Source organism: Giraffa tippelskirchi, chromosome 3 (genome assembly GCF_054371585.1).
Source record: "Giraffa tippelskirchi isolate mGirTip1 chromosome 3, T2T-mGirTip1v1.2.pri, whole genome shotgun sequence".
Taxonomy (NCBI): domain Eukaryota; kingdom Metazoa; phylum Chordata; class Mammalia; order Artiodactyla; family Giraffidae; genus Giraffa; species Giraffa tippelskirchi.
In genome coordinates this window covers 168,099,965-168,118,706 of record NC_137277.1, presented here as the reverse complement: position 1 = coordinate 168,118,706, position 18,742 = coordinate 168,099,965, and the positions used below count along the sequence as shown (strand labels likewise).

General features: G+C 40.5%; 1 protein-coding gene across 5 annotated transcripts in view; it reads right to left on the bottom strand.

Moving 5' to 3' along the window:
* The window catches only part of SGPP2 (sphingosine-1-phosphate phosphatase 2), a 213,169-nt gene that overhangs the window by 19,263 nt on the left and 175,164 nt on the right, over window positions 1-18,742 (bottom strand). For 4 of the 5 annotated variants that reach the window (XM_081579454.1, XM_081579453.1, XM_081579450.1 and 1 more), the window contains one exon: window positions 16,965-17,054. The exons of the other annotated variant lie outside the window; for it this stretch is intronic. In XM_081579454.1, the coding sequence (XP_081435580.1) occupies window positions 16,965-17,054 (90 nt within the window). The remainder of the gene's footprint in view (window positions 1-16,964; window positions 17,055-18,742) is intronic. 5 annotated transcript variants of the gene reach the window in all.

Genomic DNA, 18,742 nt, shown 5'->3' with positions numbered 1-18,742 from the left:
CGTTTGAAGTCTTAGTTCACCTCTTACCAACTGTATAATCTTGGTCAGGTTTCTTAATCTCATCTATAAGTCTGGAATAATAACAGTACCCTCATAGGGTCACTGTTAATTACCCTGATGAGTCATTAATACACATAAAGCACTTAGAATGGTGCCTAGCAGATAAGTACTTTATAAAGGGCTGCTACTATTTTTACTTTTACACCTGTGTAATTATATGCATTGGGAAATGGGCTAGGTAGTTTCGAAGGCTATGTATGTTCACTTTAGATCTTTATACAGTCTACAAAGTGCCCTCCCCAAAGCTTATACTAATGGATGATCCATAATTTTGAAAATAATCATTCTTGCTTGACAGGTATGAGACCTGGAAACTCACTGCCACATGACCAAGATGTCTACACTGATTTAAGTGTACTGTGGGCAAGTGGAAATGGTAAGATTCCAGTTCAGGGACACCAGAGGAAATGACTCAGAAAACTCTAAACCTAGCAAAATGGAAGCGAAATGAAGACATTTCCAGAAAAAACAAAAACGGAGAGAACTCACTACCAGCAGAACTATGCTAAAAGATACACTAGATAGAGTTATTTCAGGCAGAAGAAATGAGATGCCAGATGGAAGAATAAAACTGTAGGAAGGAATGAGGAACAACAGAAAGGATAAATATGTGGATTAACTTAAAATTATATTAAATATACAGCAATAAAAAATGAATTCTTGAGGGCAAATATCTGTAGAACTAAATGTCATTTAATAACCCATTCTTCTCAGGAAGTAGTAAAGGTACTAATTGCATTTGATGCTTATAAACCAAGGATATATATTGTAATCTCTTGGGGCACCTCTAAGAGAATTATGCAGACTTTATAACAAGCTAATAGAGGAGGGGTAAAAGGAGAATTAAAATACTTGATTAATACATGTGAAGGCAAAAATAGAGATGAAGAAGAAGAGGGGGAGAAAGTTAACAAAGAGCAATGCAGAAGATTTAAATCCAAATATATTAGATTATATTAAGCGACAATAGACCAAATATACCAATTAAAAAGGAAGGTTGTCAAGCTAAATTAAAATATAAAACCCAACTACATACTGCTCATAAGAATCACAATGCAAATATTAGGACACAGAAAAGGCAAAAAGTGAAAGGATGAAAAATACTTTGCAAATACCCACGAAAACAAAGCTGGTGCTGCTATATTAATATTAGACAAAGTAGGTTTGGGGACAGGAAACATTACTAGAGACAAAAACAACATTTATTTCATAATGGTAAAAGGGCCAACTATCAGAGAGACAACAATTTAAAAACTGTATGTACCAAATAATATAGCTTCACAATATTTCAAAATATGTGAAGAAGGACAGACTAAAGGGAGAAAGAGACAAATTCACAACCATAGTGAGTAATACACCTCTGTAATCAACACAGTGAGTTATACACCTCTCTCAGCAATTCAGAGAACAAGCAGGAAAAAATAATCAATGAGGATATAGGACTTTGAAAATAATTTTAAACATGACCTAACATATAAAACACCCAATGCAGCAACTATACAAAATACAACAAATTGTGGGGAAATAAATCTTAACAAATTTTAAGAAATGGAAGTCTAAGAGTACCTTCTCTCACTAGAGGGAAATCAGGTTAGGAATAAAATTTAAAACAATAATTAGAAAATTCTCGAATACTTGGAAATTTAAAGTAATAAGGGGAAATTAGAAAATATTTCCAAATAAATGACATGAAAAAATAATTTATATCTATAGGCTGCAACTAACTATATTTTTAGGGGCAAATGTAGAACCTTAAATGATATACTGCAAAAGGAAGACTAAAAATCAACTTCAAATATTCTAGAAATAACAGCAAAGTAATGCTGAAAGAAGGGTGAAAATAATAAACAACAAAAATTAATACACATACAATGGAGAAAATTGAGAAAACAAAAAGTTGGTTCTTTAAAAAGACTACTAAAATTGATAGGTCCCTAAAAAAATTGATCAAAAAGAATACAGATTCAGAAATGAAAACAGAGAATCATCTTGGAATATGATTGTGTTAAGAGATGCAAAAAATCACTTACGAAAATCCAATACTATTTAGGATCTAAAAAAACAAGCTCAAACTCATAGCAAATCAGGAATAAAGGAATACTTTCTAATGCTGATGAATGGCACCAACAAAAAAATCTATAGCTAACATCATCCTTAAAGATGAAATATAAAATATTTTCTCCCTGAGTTTAGAAAGAAGAATAACCACATCATCATTTCTATTCAGCATCATACTGGAAACCTAAGCCCACATGATAAAGCAAACAAAAGAAATAAATATTGAAGAAAAAGTAAATTTGGTATTGTTCACCAATTATATAATTGTGTTAAGCAGAAAATCCAAAAGAACATTCAAGCAATTAATGGAATTAATTGAATTTACCAACATCACTAGATATGTCAACGTACAAAGATCAACTGTATTTATACAAAAGGGCTATAAATAATTAGAAAATGAAACAAATACAATTTTCATCAACAAACACATTAAGACATAATAAAAAATCTAATATATAATATGCAAGACCGCTACAGAGTAAACTAGCACATTACTGAGCTTATGATCATCCTTGGGTTGGGAAGATCCCCTGGAGAAGGAAATGGCAACCCACTCCAGTATTCTTGCCTAGAGAATTACATGGAGGGAGGAGCCTGGCAGGCTACAGTCCATGGGGTCACAAGAGTCAGACATGACTTGGAGACTAAATCACCACCACTACTAACTACAAGGTCCATGAATATACAAACTCAGTACTACAAAAGAAGTCAGTTCTCCCAAGTTGATCTATTAGAGTCAATATAATTCCAATTAAAAGTTTAGCATTGGAGAAAATGACAAGCTGACTCCAAAAGCCATATGGAAAATCAAGAATAAGAAAAATAGTTTTCAAGAAGAACAAAGTTGAAGACTTTTACTAGCTGACATCAAGACTTATTACATAGCTACAATAATAAGAGAGTAGGGGGCTTCCTTGGTGGTCCAGTGGTTAAGAATCCGCCTGCCAATGCAGGGGACAGGGGTTTGATCCCTGGTCCAGGGAAATCCCCTGTGCCGAGGGGCAAGAAGGTCTGTGCACCACATCTATTGACCCTGTGCTTTAGAGCCTGGGAGCTGCAACTACTGAAGCCCTGGTGACTAGATTCCATGCTCAGAAACAAGAGAAACCACTGCAGTGAGAAGAACACACACTGCAACTAGAGAGTGGCCCCCACTCACCACAAACAAAGAAAGCCCGTGAGCAGCCATAAATGAATAAATAAAATAGGAAAAAAAATAAGAGAGTGGTATTGGCACTAAATCAATGGAAAAGAGTAGTGAGTATATATACATATATAGAGAGTGTATAAAGTCATTTGATTTATGGCAAAGTTGATACTTCAGTTAGTGGAGAAAAGACAATCTGAATTTTCAATAAATAATGCTGAGTATATCCAATAAACCTACAAAATAAAAGTGGATTGCAAAATTAATTACAAGAAGATTGTAGATCTAAGTACGAAAAGCAAAATAATAAAACTTTTCAAACTAAGAGAATATTTTCATGACCTAGTGGCAGGCAAAAATATCTTAAAACAGGACCCCAAAAGTTGTAAACACAGGTAAAGATTGATAACTGGAGTAGGTTAAAATTAATAACTTCTGTTCATTTAAAGATACCACCAAGTGACTTCCCTGGGGTCCCAGTGGTTAAGACTCCGGGCTCCCAATGCAGAGGGCCAGGGTTTGATTCCTGATCAGGGAACTAGATCCTGCATGCTGCAACTAAGACCCAGCACAGCCCCCCACCCCCCCGCCCCACACACAAAAACACCAAGAGTAAAAAGGCAAGCCAGAGAATCGGAAAAGAAATTTTCAATACATTTATCTGACCAGTGACTTACCAATAAATCAGTAAAGAGAAGACAAACAATCCAATTAAAAAATGGTCTAAGATAAATAGGCATCCCACCAAAGAGGACATATAAATGACTGATAAAATGTCAAAAGGGGCTGAATTCATCAGAAAAAAAAAATAAAAGCACACAGCAATACTGTTAACACACCTATTAGAATGGCTAAAATGAAAATGACCAATAAGGAATTAGTCTCCAAAATTTACAAACAGCTTATGACACTTAACACCATCAAAACAAAGAACCCACTCAAAAAACAGGCAGAAGCCCTGAACAGACATTTCTCCAAAAAGGACACACAGATGGCCAATAGGCACATGAAAAGATATTCAACATAATTAGAGAAATGCAGCTCAAAACTACAATGAGGTTATCATCTCACACGGGTCAGAATGGCTATCATCAAAAAATCCACAAATGCAGAAGAGGGTGTGGAGAAAACGGAACCCGCCTGCACTGTTGGTGAGAATGTAAACTGCTACATCCACTATGGAGAACAGTATGGAGCTTCCTTAAAAATTCAAAAATAGAGCTACCGTATGACCCTGCAGTTCCATTGCTGGACATATTCAGAGAAAAACGTGTCCAAAAGGATACATATACTCCGGTGCTTATTGCAGCACTGTTTACAACAACCAAGGCACGGAAGCAACCTAAACGTCCATGGATAAAGAATGGATACGAGTATATGGTCCATATATACAATGGAATACTACCCAGCCATTATAAAGAATAAAATAATGCCATTGCAGCAACATGGATGGACCTAGAGAGTGTTATACTGAGCGAAGTAAGTCAGCCAGAGAAGGAGAAATATCGTATGACATCCCTTCTATGTGGAATCTAAAAAGCAGTGACACAAATGAACTTACTTCCAAAACAGAAAGAGACTCACAGACAGAAAAGGAACTTACGGTTGCCAGGGGAAGGGATAGTTATGGAGTTTGGGAAGGTCATGTACACACTGCTACATTTAAAACGGATAACCAACAACGACCTATTGTATGGCACATGGAACTCTGCTCAATGTTATGTGCCAGCTTGGGTGGGAGAATGGATACATGTATGAGTACGGCTGAGTCCCTTCGCGGTTCACCTGAAACTATCACATCGGCGATACTCCAATACAAAATAAAAAGTTTAAAGTTTGGGGGAAAAACAGAAAATGACTGATATTAGCAAGGACTGGTAAGAATGTGGAGAACTGGAAACCTTATACAGTAACTGGTAGGGGCGTAAACTGGTACAATTCTTCAGAAAACACAGCTGGACATCTGGAAGCTGAATTTACCTTAACGATCCACTTCTATTTTCATATTCAACACTAAAACGTACATCTATGCTCTAAAAGGCACATCAAAGAAAGCTTTGCATCATTCACAATACCGTCAAACTGGAAACAACCCAAACACCCATCAGTAATAAAAGAGATAAGTAAACTGTGATATAGTTCTGTGATTTAATACAGTGTAAGAATAAAAATCAATGAACTAAAGTGACACACAATATAGGTGGTGGTGATGGTTTAGTTGTTAAGTTGTGTTCAACTCTTGCGACCCTATAGATTGTAGCCCTCCAGGCTTCTCTTCTAGGATTTCCCAGGCAAGAATACTGGAGTGGGCAGCAATTCCCTCCTCCAAGGGATCTTCCCGACCCAGGGATAGAACTCGGGTGTCTTGCATTGCAGGCAGATTCTTTACTGACTGAGTCACCAGGGATCACAAACAAAACAGAAAAAGCAGCCCAATGCTGAGGAAAGCATATTGCCATTCCCTTCTCCAGGGGAACTTCCCAACCCAGGGATTGAACCTGGGTCTCCTGCATTGCAGGCACATTCTTTACCATCTGAGCAACAAGGGAACCCCATCTTTATCTGTATCTATATTGCCATTAAAACAGAAGGAAATCCTGCCTTTTGTAACAGATTGGCTAAACTTTTCAGGCATTTATGCTCAGTAAAATACATCAGACAAATCGAATATGATCTCACTTATACAAGAAATCTAAAAAAAACTGAACTCATAGAAACAGTAGAATCGTGGTTGCTGAAAGCTGGACGGTGAAGAAATGCGGAGATGTTAGTCAAAGGGTACAAATTTCCAACTACAAGATGAACAAGGTCTGGGGATCTAATGAAAAGCCTGGTGTTTATAATTAACAAATGGTATTATACTGTGCTATATGTTTGGAAGTTGTGAAAGAGTAATCACTACCAAAAAACAAAAACAGGTAATTATGTGAGGGGACAGGGGTGTTAACTAACTTCTTTTGTGGTTGGTGGTTTAGTCACTAAGTTGTGTCTGACTCTTGCGACGCCATGGACTGTAGCCTGCCAGGCTCCTCTGTCCATGGGATTTCCATTTTGCAATATATATGTATATCTAATTACATTATACACCTTAAATTTACATATGTTCAATATGATCAATAATATCTCAATAATCCTATAAGAAAAAAAAAAAGAGGACCATCCAACATATTGCATGAACAGCAGTTAGCTCCTCATTATTGTGGAGTACGGGGCTTCCCTCATAGCTCAGTTGGTAAAGAATCCGCCTGCAATGCAGGAGACCACAGTTCGATCCCTGGGTCGGGAAGATCTGCTGAAGAAGGGATTGGCTACCCACTCCAGTATTCTTGGGCTTCCCTTGTGCCTCAGCTGGTCAAGAATCCGCCTGCAATGTGGGAGACCTGAGTTTGAAAGATTCCCTGGAGAAGGGAAAGGCTACCCACTCCAGTATTCTAGCCGGGAGAATTCCATGGACTGTATAGTCCATGGGGTCACAAAGAGTTGGACACAACCGAGTGACTTTCACTATCACTATCACTATTGTGTAATACAATCCATTGTATGGATGTACCAAGGTCTTTTAATCAATTTACTAGTTGAAGGGCATTTGCACTGTTTCCAGTTTTCAGAGATTATGAAAAAAATTGCTATATATCAATAAGTATTTAATTACATAGTGTTAAATAGCTGAATATTGTTCTGTATCTTGATATATAGTTAATTTAACCTGGCAGTTCCTTATTGTTACACATTGAATTGTTTTCCCTGTTTCCCTATTTTAAATAACACTCTAACCTTATTCAAATGTATGTATTTGTTCAATAGTCCTTTAGGGTAAATTCTCAATTTTATTAAGCAGTAGAAGCTAACAGAACATTGTGAAGCAACTATACTACAACAAATAATAGAAAAAAAATTCTCAAAGAATTCCTAAGTCAAAAGGTATGCATCATATATTTTACTGCTTTTGATACCTATCGCATGAAATGGTCCCTCATGAGAACATCTCATTACTCAACCCCTTGTCAACATGAATTGCCATCTTTTAATTTTTTTACCAACCTCACAAGTTTTTAAATGATATCTCACTTTTATTAATATTTGTGCTTCTTTTATGACTTTTTAAAAATACCTCTATAAATAAAGGTGGAATTGGTTCTATTTTTGGGACATGTTTCTTTTGGGAGTTGCCTGTTTTTATGTTGGGCTTTTATTCATTGATTACTTATATTATATTAATTCTTTGTCTATCACTTAATACATTTATGTTTTTACCAATGACTTTCATTTTGTTACATATAGAAGCTTCTAAAAAATGTATGTAATCAGTTCTCATCTTTCATGAATTATTCCATTTACTATATGACAAGAAAGGTCTTTTTCTATGTAAATATAAATTTTTATATAAATATTTAATTTGTTTTTATATAAATATTCACTTATATTTTCTAATTTTTCCAAATGCTTTTTGAGACAACATGAAGACTATAGGAGCCTTCCTAGGTGAGGCAGACAAAGTTACCTTGCCCCTAGCACATTGGATTTGCTTCTGCCTTCATGGTTTTTAACTACTGATATTAAATATGTAGGATTCTTCTTTTCTTCTTCTTTTTCAGATTTGTTATATTTTGGCTGCACCACAAAGCACGTGGGATCTTAGTTTCCTGACAGGTATCGAACCTGTGCCCCATCCATTGGAAGCTTGGAACCTTAACCTCTGGACTGTCGTGGAAGTCCTGGATTCTTCTTTTCCAAGACGTGCATCTGCTTTCTGAAGGAGGTGAATAGTTTAGGAAACTAGATTGATTTTTTTCCCCTATGATTGGATTTGGTTCATAAATAAAGCTTTGTTCTCTGGCTTCAATGGGTAGTTGAGGAATCACAGAAACCCATTTCATCTCCCTTTCCTAAAGTGCCAGCACATACCAATATTTCCAGGAATGTCACAGCAATAGTGAACATAATGGCAGAAATTTGTGTATATATTTCCCCAAGTGGTCAAAGAATCCTTTTTAAAAATCATGTAAATAAATGGGAAGGTCTGACTCATTTTACAAAAGTTGACTTCACAAACAAATATTGAAGACAGTGCTTTTTTCATTAAGAGAGGCATCTGATTACAAGATGGGAAGAAGCCAGATCCCCAGGTGACCCACCAGTCTGGACCACTCTGGTTGCTGCTGTGAGAAATAAATTTAATTTTCCTGAAAAAAAAGGGGGGGGTGTGCATACAATTATAAGCTTACAGAAAACCTTCACTTTCAAGGAGACTGTAATACATTCTATGATTCAAAAAGAAAGAAATATGGAGACTGGCTTCTATGAAAGGGACTGGATTTTAATCCGATCCCTTACTCATTTTTCATGAGGAGGGCAGAGCAACCCACTCCAGTATTCTTGCCTGGAGCATCCCCATGGACAAAGGAACCTGGCAGCTATAGTCCATGGGGTCACAAAGAGTCAGACATGACTGAGTGACTAAGCACAGCACTCTAATTTTACTAGTACCCCAGACTCACATGGATCATAAATACAAGCCACAGTAGTGCCACCTCTGGAATCCATGCTCTGTCTTTGAATGTGCTTGTTTTTCATGAGCTGGGGAAAAATGAATGCATTCTCAATACAAACTAGACCTGAAGCCCTGACCCGAGCTCCCTCTTCAGCAGTCTGGGGAATATAGGCACTCTGATGTCTTTCTTACTGAGATAACTACTGGCTTCCTCATCATCACCTCTCCTGTCCACCTAGCCTCAAGGGACCATCTCTGTGGCTGCAGGCCTAGTCCATTTGGCTTGGCTGCCCTGTCATTAGCCTCAGAGAGTTCCCTGGCCTCCTACCCCTTGTCAGGCTAATGGGCAATTGTCACACTCCAGCACATCTGGGCTTCCTTTGTGGCTAAGCTGGTAAAGAATGCGCCTGCAATGCGGGAGACCTGGGTTCGATACCTGGGTTGAGAAGATCCCCTGGAGAAGGGAAAGGCTACCCACTCCAGTATTCTGACCTGGACAATTCCATGGACTGGTGGGCTACAGTCCATGGGGTCACAAAGAGGCGGACACGACTGAGCGACTTCCACTTTCTCTTCAGCGCGTCTGACAACACAATCTACTGAAGCAGCTTCTGAGGCTCCAGCTCACAGAATGTAGAGGTCAACCAGTTTTCATTGCATCGGGGAGAATAGAGTGGCTTCCGGTCTGAGGCAAACTGGCCTAGGACCAGTCTGTGCCTGCGCCTGCCCTTCAGGGTTTGGCTCACTGCCCCGAGGAACCTCTAAACTCCATGTGATTCTGGTGCTTGGACCAGCTTCTGTCTCTGTTCATCTGCTGTGGGCTGCACTCAAGGCTCAGCGCAGTTCTCCCTCATCAATTTAGGGCATTTCCAGTCGTCTATGAACCTCACGCTTATGGAATACCTGGGAAAAGCTGACCCAACTGTGGCTTTTTAGACAGCACTGAGAGAGGAGGTAAAGAATGAATTTGCCTATGTTTGTTGTTAGGAACACATATCATGAGCAGTTCTTCCTAAAAATTGTGCAAAGTCCTAATTTTATTTCAGTTAATACAGAAACATAAAATACTTTCATTTCCTTTTGCATTATCCCAACAAATGGCTGTCTAAACTCCCTGCAGTGGATTGAATAGTAACTATTTTGTCTTAAACATACACATATACACAACTTTTAAAACAAGAGGAGATGAGGGTTTTACCATGAGTACTTATTACTTCTGAAACCAGAAATAATCCTCTATTTTAATGAAAGCATATGAATATTTCTCTCTAAGGTAAAGAGAAAACAATGCACATAATAATGTAGTAACTGATGCATAGAAACATAACCAAACTCCCTTTTTAATCTCAGTAACCAACTCATCCAACAAAATAGAGCTTTGTAGGGTATAATTTATATTACAATTAGCTTTTTTCTCTATATTAAGTAAGGCAGTTTGAAGTCTTTTTTTTTTAAAGGAATTTCAAAGAACTTGAAAAAAACACACCCAAAATGCTCTAGTCCAAAGCCAGAACATAGTTTTGTATGGTCTGCAGATAATTTAATATTTGAGAAACCTTTTCAACATCCTCCAACTCCAACCAAAACTAAAGCAATATTTAGGGGAAAAATAAATGAGTAAGCAAACAAAACCTAATATCTATATAATTATTAACAGATCAAGCAGTTTAGAGACAGTAAAATAGAGCAGACTTTCAGCTAATTCAAGTTCAAAATAATGGAACAATTATTCACTAACCTAACAACAACAAAACTCTAATTTCACTGTTAATGTATTGGGGGGTGATTGTGTTATCAGTTAAAAGACCTAGAATCAATTCTGTCTAAGTTGATTAATTTCAGGCATTACAAACACAGTACAATCAGCCTTCCTGAATTTATCTTGTCCTTTCCCCACAAATACAACATCTCAGTTTTTGAGTCTGAAACAACAGGAAAATGCAATGATGTTAATGTACAAAGTACACCACTGGTGCTTTGCCTGTTTTCATCTTCTGGCAACAGACTTTAGAGAAAGGTTCCTTTGACATGCTAACTCTACCCATCACTACCAGTCACAGCCCTTGCTCACACAGGCTGACTTCTGACCCACTAGTCCAATCACACCCCCTTGCATCCCCTTGAACACTGTTTGGTGCAGCAAAAGGCTAATAATCCAGGTTAGGCCAATTAGACACTTTTTTGAAAGTCTTCCCACTACAATCCTTTCAGGAGTAAAACAGAAAGAATTTAAGCCCTGAGTCTAGCCTTAGAGGGAAGGCAACCCAAAAGGATGGATCTGCCATGTGGAAAGATGCAGAGATGACTTTGGGAAAAAGGGAGGGAGATTTCCAGTAACGATCTAGACCCTGGGCCCCACTCTCCTAGTGGCCACCTGCACTTCTGCCCCTCCTATGTTATACACTGTGGTTATAAAAACCATTTCCTTTCAAGCTTATACAAGTTTGAGTTGGTACCTATCTGTATTCAAGGCATCCTGCCTCATGCATGTGGTGACCACTTGAGTCTGGGCATTCTCAATTATGGTCAACTTACTGGGTTGTTTTTCCAGTTCTTGCTCTTTGGGCACTGTCTTTGCAGCCCACAGGGGTGGCTTCTGGGGCCCTCTTTCTGCTCTGTGACCCTGTCCCCCTGGCCAGGCTCCCACGTCCCAGGGTAATGCCCAGCTCAATCAGTTTCATCTCTTCAAGTGAAGGCTTGGATCTGAGAGAGAAGCTGTTGGGAGCTGGGTTCTGTGCACAGAGGCATTCTACAGGGAGAGGAAGATACATGTGCGGCATGGTTGTTCAGTCCCATCTGTGTTGGATTCCACGGGCTACCATATCTTTCCAAAATATTCTACCCTCTCCCCTGCCCCTTCAGCTGGCTGTAACTGATTTACTTTCTAAACCAAGAGAACATGAAATTATACACTCAAAAATTATTTCTGTAAACCATTGCTGAGGATGCTTCTTACTATGGGAAATGTAAGATTTTAATAAAAATCAGCTTGGGCAAAAAAGAACAGCCAGCTTAGAGGTAGGGTGGCCCCAGGTGTGGGACAAGAATGTCACCAGGGCCCCTGTGTTTTATTTCCATGTTTTGCCATAAACAGTTCTAGTAAGTAACCAAGTGTTAGTCACTCAGTTGTGTCCGACTCTGTGTATATCCTCTGTCTAAGGGATTCTCCGGGCAAGAATGCTGGAGTGGGTTTCCATTCCCTTCTCCGGGGACCTTTCCAACCCAAGGACTGAATCCAGGTCTCCTGCATTGCAGAGGGATTCTCTACCATCTGAGCCATGAGGGAAGCCCATAGATAGCGTTGCCTTCTCTCAAAGGTCGGTTGCCCAGAGCCCCCTGTTGGGACTACCTGTGTCAATCTTCACATTCAGTAGGAGCTTTAGAAACGTCTCCATGCATGGAAGGGCATCATCAGATTTGGCAATAGTATTGAGGCAGTGGTGTAAGGACAGCTCTATGACATCTTTAAGAGTCAGAACTAATTTGACTTGGTGACTACCTGACTGATGGATGTGAGGGGCAAGGGTGGTGTTCTAGTTTCTTACTCAGGCGTCCTGGCAGAAGGAAGCGATGCCAGGGCTGGTCTGGCCGGATGGCAATGCCACGTGTGGGCTCAGTGCCTCCCCATGCTTCACTAGGGCCTGCCCAGGAGTCAGCTGAGCCCATCTAGAAACCTTGACGTAACAGTAGACCACTCATCTCTGATGAGAAGGATGTCTTAATGGACAAGAGAAGCAAATGACTGCTCTCCATGAACTGTCCCTCCTCTTGACGCAGGGAGTACCATTTTTTTTTAGGTATATTAAATTATTTGTATCATCAACAGTTTCAATTATTGCACTTGACATATAATTCAGTTCAGTCGCTCAGTTGTGTCTGACTCTTTACAATCCCATGGACTGCAGCACACCAGGCTTCTCTGTCCATCACCAACTCCTGGAGCTTGCACAAACTCATGTCCATCGAGTCGGTGATGTTATCCAACCCTCTCATCCTCTGTCATCCCCTTCTCCTCCTGCCTTCAATCTTTCCCAGCATCAAAGTCTTTTCCAATGAATCTAACTCAATGAAACAATGAGCCATGCCATGTAGGGCCACCCAAGATGGATGGGTCATGGTGGAGGGTTCTGACAAAATGTGGTCCACTGGGGAAGGGAATGGCAAACCACTTCAGTATTCTTACCTTGAGAATCTCATGAACAGTATGAAAACGCAAAAAGATATGATACCAAAAGATGACATATAGACATTTGACAAAGCATTAAGAAACAAAGCTTAAATAGTAGTCTTAGTAGAAAAAAATCAGTCTTTGGTCACCAAAAAATAGTTTTATGGACTCCTTGCCATCACTCAAAATACACTGTTCCCAGTCTACTCAGAAGCTTCTATCTATAAAGCACTATTACAAGGAGAAGGACACAAAGTTTCCCGTGTAATATCACAAATTTACTGAAATTAATTTTTATTGGAGCAGAGTTGCTTTACAATGCCGTGTTAGTTTCTGCTCTACAGCAAAGTGATTCAGCTATATGAATACATGTATCACCTTGTTTTTGGACTTCCTGCCCACTTAGGTCACTACAGAGCACTGAGGAGAGCCACTTATATGAGGCTGGCAGCATATTAAAAAGTAGAGACTTTACTTTGTCACCAAAGGTCCGTCTAGTCAAGGCTATGGTTTTTCCAGTGGTCATGTATGGATGTGAGAGTTGGACTATAAAGAAAGATGAGCGCCGAAGAATTGATGCTTTTGAACTGTGCTGTTGGAGAAGACCCTTGAGAGTCCCTTGGACTGCAAGGAGATCCAACCAGTCCATCCTAAAGGAGATCAGTCCTGGGTGTTCATTGGAAGGACTGATGTTGAAGCTGAAACTCCAATACTTTGGCCACCTCATGCGAAGAGTTGACTCATTGGAAAAACCCTGATACTGGGAAGGATGGGGGGCGGGAGGAGAAGGGGACGACAGAGGATGAGATGGCTAGATGGCATCACCGACTCAATGGACATGGGTTGGGTGGACTCCGGGAGTTGGTGATGGACAGGGAGGCCTGTCGTGCTGCGATTCACGGGGTCACAAAGAGTCCGACACGACTGAGCGATTGAACTGACTGACTGACTGGCAGCCTCCTGAATGACCTGTGTGCTGTGAACCTCCAAGCTGGGTGTGATTAGAGCCATTCAGGCTGTGGACACAGTTGGTGCCTATGCAGTACTGTCCCCACCTTCCTCTTTTGTTCAGGCTTTGCCGATGCCCAGTTCTAAAGGACAGTCTAGTCAATGGCTCTCAACCCTGGCTGCACATTAAGACCAACCAAGGAGCTTTGAAAAAATACCACTGCATAGGACTGTATCTTTTACTGTGGTTAAACACACACACACACACACACACACACACAACATAAAATTTGTCTTCTTAACCATTTCAAAGCATACAGTTCAGTGGTATTAAGAACATTTACACTGTTGCCCAACCATCACTGCTATCCACTTGCAGAACTTTTGCATCACCCTAAACTAAAACTCTGTAACCCATTAAACAATAACTCCCTGTTCTCCCTCTATTCTCTCACATTCTGGTGACCACCTTTTACTTTTACATTATGTGGGAACCCCAGGTGGCACTAGTGATAAAGAATCTGCCTGCCAGTGCAGGAGATATAAGACAGCCAGGTTCAATCCCTGGGTCAGGAAGATCCCGTGGCGGGCATGGCAACCCACTGTAGTACTCTTGCCTGGAGAATCTCATGGACAGAGGAGCCTGGTGGGCTAAAGTCTATGTGGTGGCAAAAGAGTTGGACATGACTGAGTGACTAAAGCACCACCACCACCCTGGATCATGCCTCTAGCCCTGGAGCCTGACTTGGGTCTGGGCCTGAGTCAAGGTCTCAAATCTCTTAATTTTTGGCCCATTGTGTAGCACATGGGATCTTAGTTTTCCAGACAGAGATGGATCCCACGTCCCCTGCATTGGCAGCATGGGGTCTTAACCACTGGACTGCCAGAGAAGCCCAGGGTCTCCGATCTTTACGAGACAAAACTATGCAAGTGAAGGATGTCCCCGGACGCCAATGGTGGTGCAGGATGGGGGTGGGAGGAATAGTTGTGACTATGCAAAATGTTAGACATGACTGAGCAACTGAGCACACACACATACATATACCCCTTGTTCTAGTTTCTCCTGGGAGATTTTCTGAAATGGGTGGGGGGACCCATTGCTCGCATCTCAAAGAGAGGCCTTAACGATCTTCCCCGCAGATTTGATCTTCTCCATCTCTAACTTACTTTCAGAACTAAAGATAGACACGTAGCTGGATTCCTATTGAATCCAGGGTTTTCTGTGCCCTCTATTCATGTCTGCAGCCCCACAGTGTCATGTTTACTTTGGTTTTAATTTTAACCTGAGTTCCTAAGATCGCTTTTTAATAAAACCTATGGAAATTTAAAAATTGCCCCGGATAAAAGAAATACGCAAACACCCAAGAGAGTTCTGCTTCCTTCCATATTCAAGTCTGTGGACGCATTTGGAGAGAACCCCTTTATGATGAGGTGCAGTGGTGTAGCAAATTGAGAATGCCCTCCGCCCCTTTTCCGCTGAAGTCTTAGAAGCCACGCGACACACTGTGTGGTAGGATGAGAACAGTAGGGACCTGTCTTGGTAGGTAGATAATAAGCCTGACCCCTAACTGTTGTGTCATATTTTCACACCCTTGCATCCTAGGCTGCATTCTAGGACCAGCATGGGGCAAAGTCAGCAAGGTCACACACAGGCAGGAGTTTATTTCAAACTGGGATATTTTGTTCATCACGGAAAATTTCAGCATTGATTTTTTTTTAAGTATTGCCTGAAAATCATTTCTCTTGATTCCAGAGTTGTTTGCCACCACTTTGATTTCCTGACTTCCTGGCTTCACCCTGGGTTCGGCCCCGATTCCACTCAGGTCCCCACTTTCCCTTGTTTTGTTTTGAGAGGAAAGCATGGGGCTTCCCTGGAGGTCCAGTGGTTGTGAATCCACCTGCCAATGCAGGAGACAGGGGTTCTATCCCTGGTCCAGGAAGATCCCACCTGCCACAGAGCGACTAAGCCTGTGTGCCACAACTACTGAGCCCATGTGCCCTAGAGGCTGTGCTCTGCCACAAGAGAGTAGCCTCTGCCTGCTCGTTGCCACTAGAGAAATCCCATGTGCATAAACAAAGACCAAGCACAGTCAAAAATTAATCAATTTTTTTTTTTTTTTAAAAAGAGGAAAGCATGATGGTACTGCTCTCTGAATCCCATGCAGCCATAAACTCTTGGGTTCTGGGTTTATTTTCCTTCCCATTTTCTGCTTCTGCCCATTTTGACAAACCCTCTCCTTAAATCTGTTCCCCTCTGTGGCTTCTGTCCTTCCACTCCCCTACCCCCAGATGACCGAGGTCAGGCACAGGAGGAGAAACAAGAAGGCCAGTGAAGGCTGGCCGTTCCCTCTGAGGCCTTAGGCTAATCTAATTGTTGAGCTTCATATGGAGAGTAACACAATTAGCAAGGGCCTAGTCCTTTTTAAAGAAATCTATCACCAATTACCATGATAAGTATTGCCCATGGTAACCCATGGCCAGCATTATGCTCTGGAACTCTTGAGGCAGATGCCTGGCACACTAGGAAATAGAATTGAGTCACTTCAACTGTGCTAACTGTGGCAGCTCAAAAATATTCGTAATATGGTTAAAAAAAAAAAAGGCAGACAGCTCTTTAAATGCAAATCCACTATGGAAGGAAGCAGGCCCATGATGATGGGCTCTTTTGACCTGGTGGGACTCCTGCCCTGCAAGGGCAGCTAAGACCCCTGAATTTCAGAACCATTTTTGTGAGGACCTAAGTGGAGAACTTCATCCATCACTCACATCCCTGACCCCGGGTGTGTTTCTGCACTGCCTGCTTCATCATCAGTAAACCAGCATTTAAACAAATTACCTGAATCTTCATTGCTGTTCTAGCCAGTCTAGCCCAGACCAGCCTACTTGATAGTATCTTAATGATTCATTACTATTATTATACATGTGCCTTAAGATAATCATTTCCTAATTCATTGGCCTGATGGGAAATAAAATTATAGCCTTCACTGGCCTTCTTATGAAATGCAGATAGCTTTATAAACATATAGTGTGAAGAACACACTGGCTACACTCCTATTCAGATATCACCCCAAGACTCGCCCACAGAGCCTTACCAGGACTGTATGCATCCCAGTGTAAAGTCTGCTGAGACCCACCAAAGTGGAAAACACCACAGCCATCATCAGTCCCCAAACAAAGGGATACTGCAGGGGAAGAAGAGAAAACAAGGCATTAGCTCCGGCTCAGACACACACAATTTGATGTTGTAGAAGGGAAGGGGTTTCTGATCCATTAACTCCTAGTCTCAATCTCATAATCCTTAGGCCAGCAGTTTGATGATCTAAAATCACTCAAAAACAAACATGGGAAAACTAAGGAAAAGGAAGGAGAAAATGCCTAGGAATATAATTCTGGAAGGAAGTTTCACAACATACTGACATGCAAATAAGACACACTGGAACTTGACCACAGCTATTGTGCTGAAAGTTTTAGTGGAGTAAATATTTTTTTATTTCTACCTATACGTAACACTTCTGAAACATACAGTATTTCCAAGAGGCAAGGTATATGGATGGTGCTATAATTTTACAAAGTCCAACCAGCTACCTTCCCAAGATGTGAAGATAAACCTTGGCAACAACTGGCTTCATAGGGAAGTCTGGGAACAATGGCCAAACTAAGACTGGCATATCTGTACAGATGTCAAGGCAAAAGTCCAGACTTCACTGAATCTTGACATTTGTGGATGAGTAATGAAAACAGTTGGAGGAATCTGGCTAATGATAAGACACATAAGGAACACACAGATATGCTTATGAACTAGATGTAGAGATATAATTCAGTTGCTTCAAGTACTAATGTCTGTGGTCTTCCATGGTGCTAAGAATAAAGATGATACAGAACTATCTACAATATGTGACGTACTTTACAGTCACTCTAATTTAATCTTCACACAACCCTATGAAGTACAGTCTATTGTTAGCCCCAGTCTACAAATGAGAAAACCCTTAACCTTGATAATAAGTTGCATTAGTCCTGAACTTGTGCACAAAGATGGTTGCTCATTGATCACCCCATTTGATCCTCCCAATAGAAGCCAGGGCTCAGAGAGGTGCAGTGGCTTGACCTAGGTAACACAGCCAGCAGTGACACAGTCTGAACGAGAAGCCACATCTCTGAGTCCAAGCCAACATGTGCTTTCCAATGTAACATCTGAGTACAATGATAGAGGGTTGTACCTCTCTTCTGAAGATTTATCGTTAACTGGGTCTCTGACTTTAATTGAAAATTGTTAAAAGTGAATGAATTAATGCAGTCACAATTTAGAGGCTGGGTATTAGCCTAAACACATATTTAAATAAATAAACCCATTTTTAGGGCTACTCATGAGTAAAGAACCCAACTAGTTAAATATATTTATCATTAAAAATTAAATAGGAAAAGACGTCCATAACAACTCAGGCCTTAAGAAAACTGTTACATCATATGAACTGTATGGAAGTTTTTAAGAAGATCCAGGTGGCCTTAAAATAAACATATAAATGACTATTGTTGCTTTCCTGCAGTCAGCACCATTTGTTGCTTTTTTCCTAAGAGAAGCAAGTTCACAGGCTTCTCTGGATGCTGACAGCTTCCAGTGATGGGAGCACTATGTCCTCCTGGGACAGATGGCGTGGGGGCAGTACAACATAGCTCAGAAGTCTGCATTCAATAAACTCCAACAGTATTGGGGAGCTAAGCCTTTTTTTCTTTAATCCTGGCATGACATTTAAATTGCCTAAGATCGAGAGTGGTATGGGGGCTTCCCAGGTGGCACAGTGGTAAAGAATCCACCTGCCCATGTAAGAGATGCAAGAGATGCAGGTTCAATCCCTGGGTCAGGAACATACCC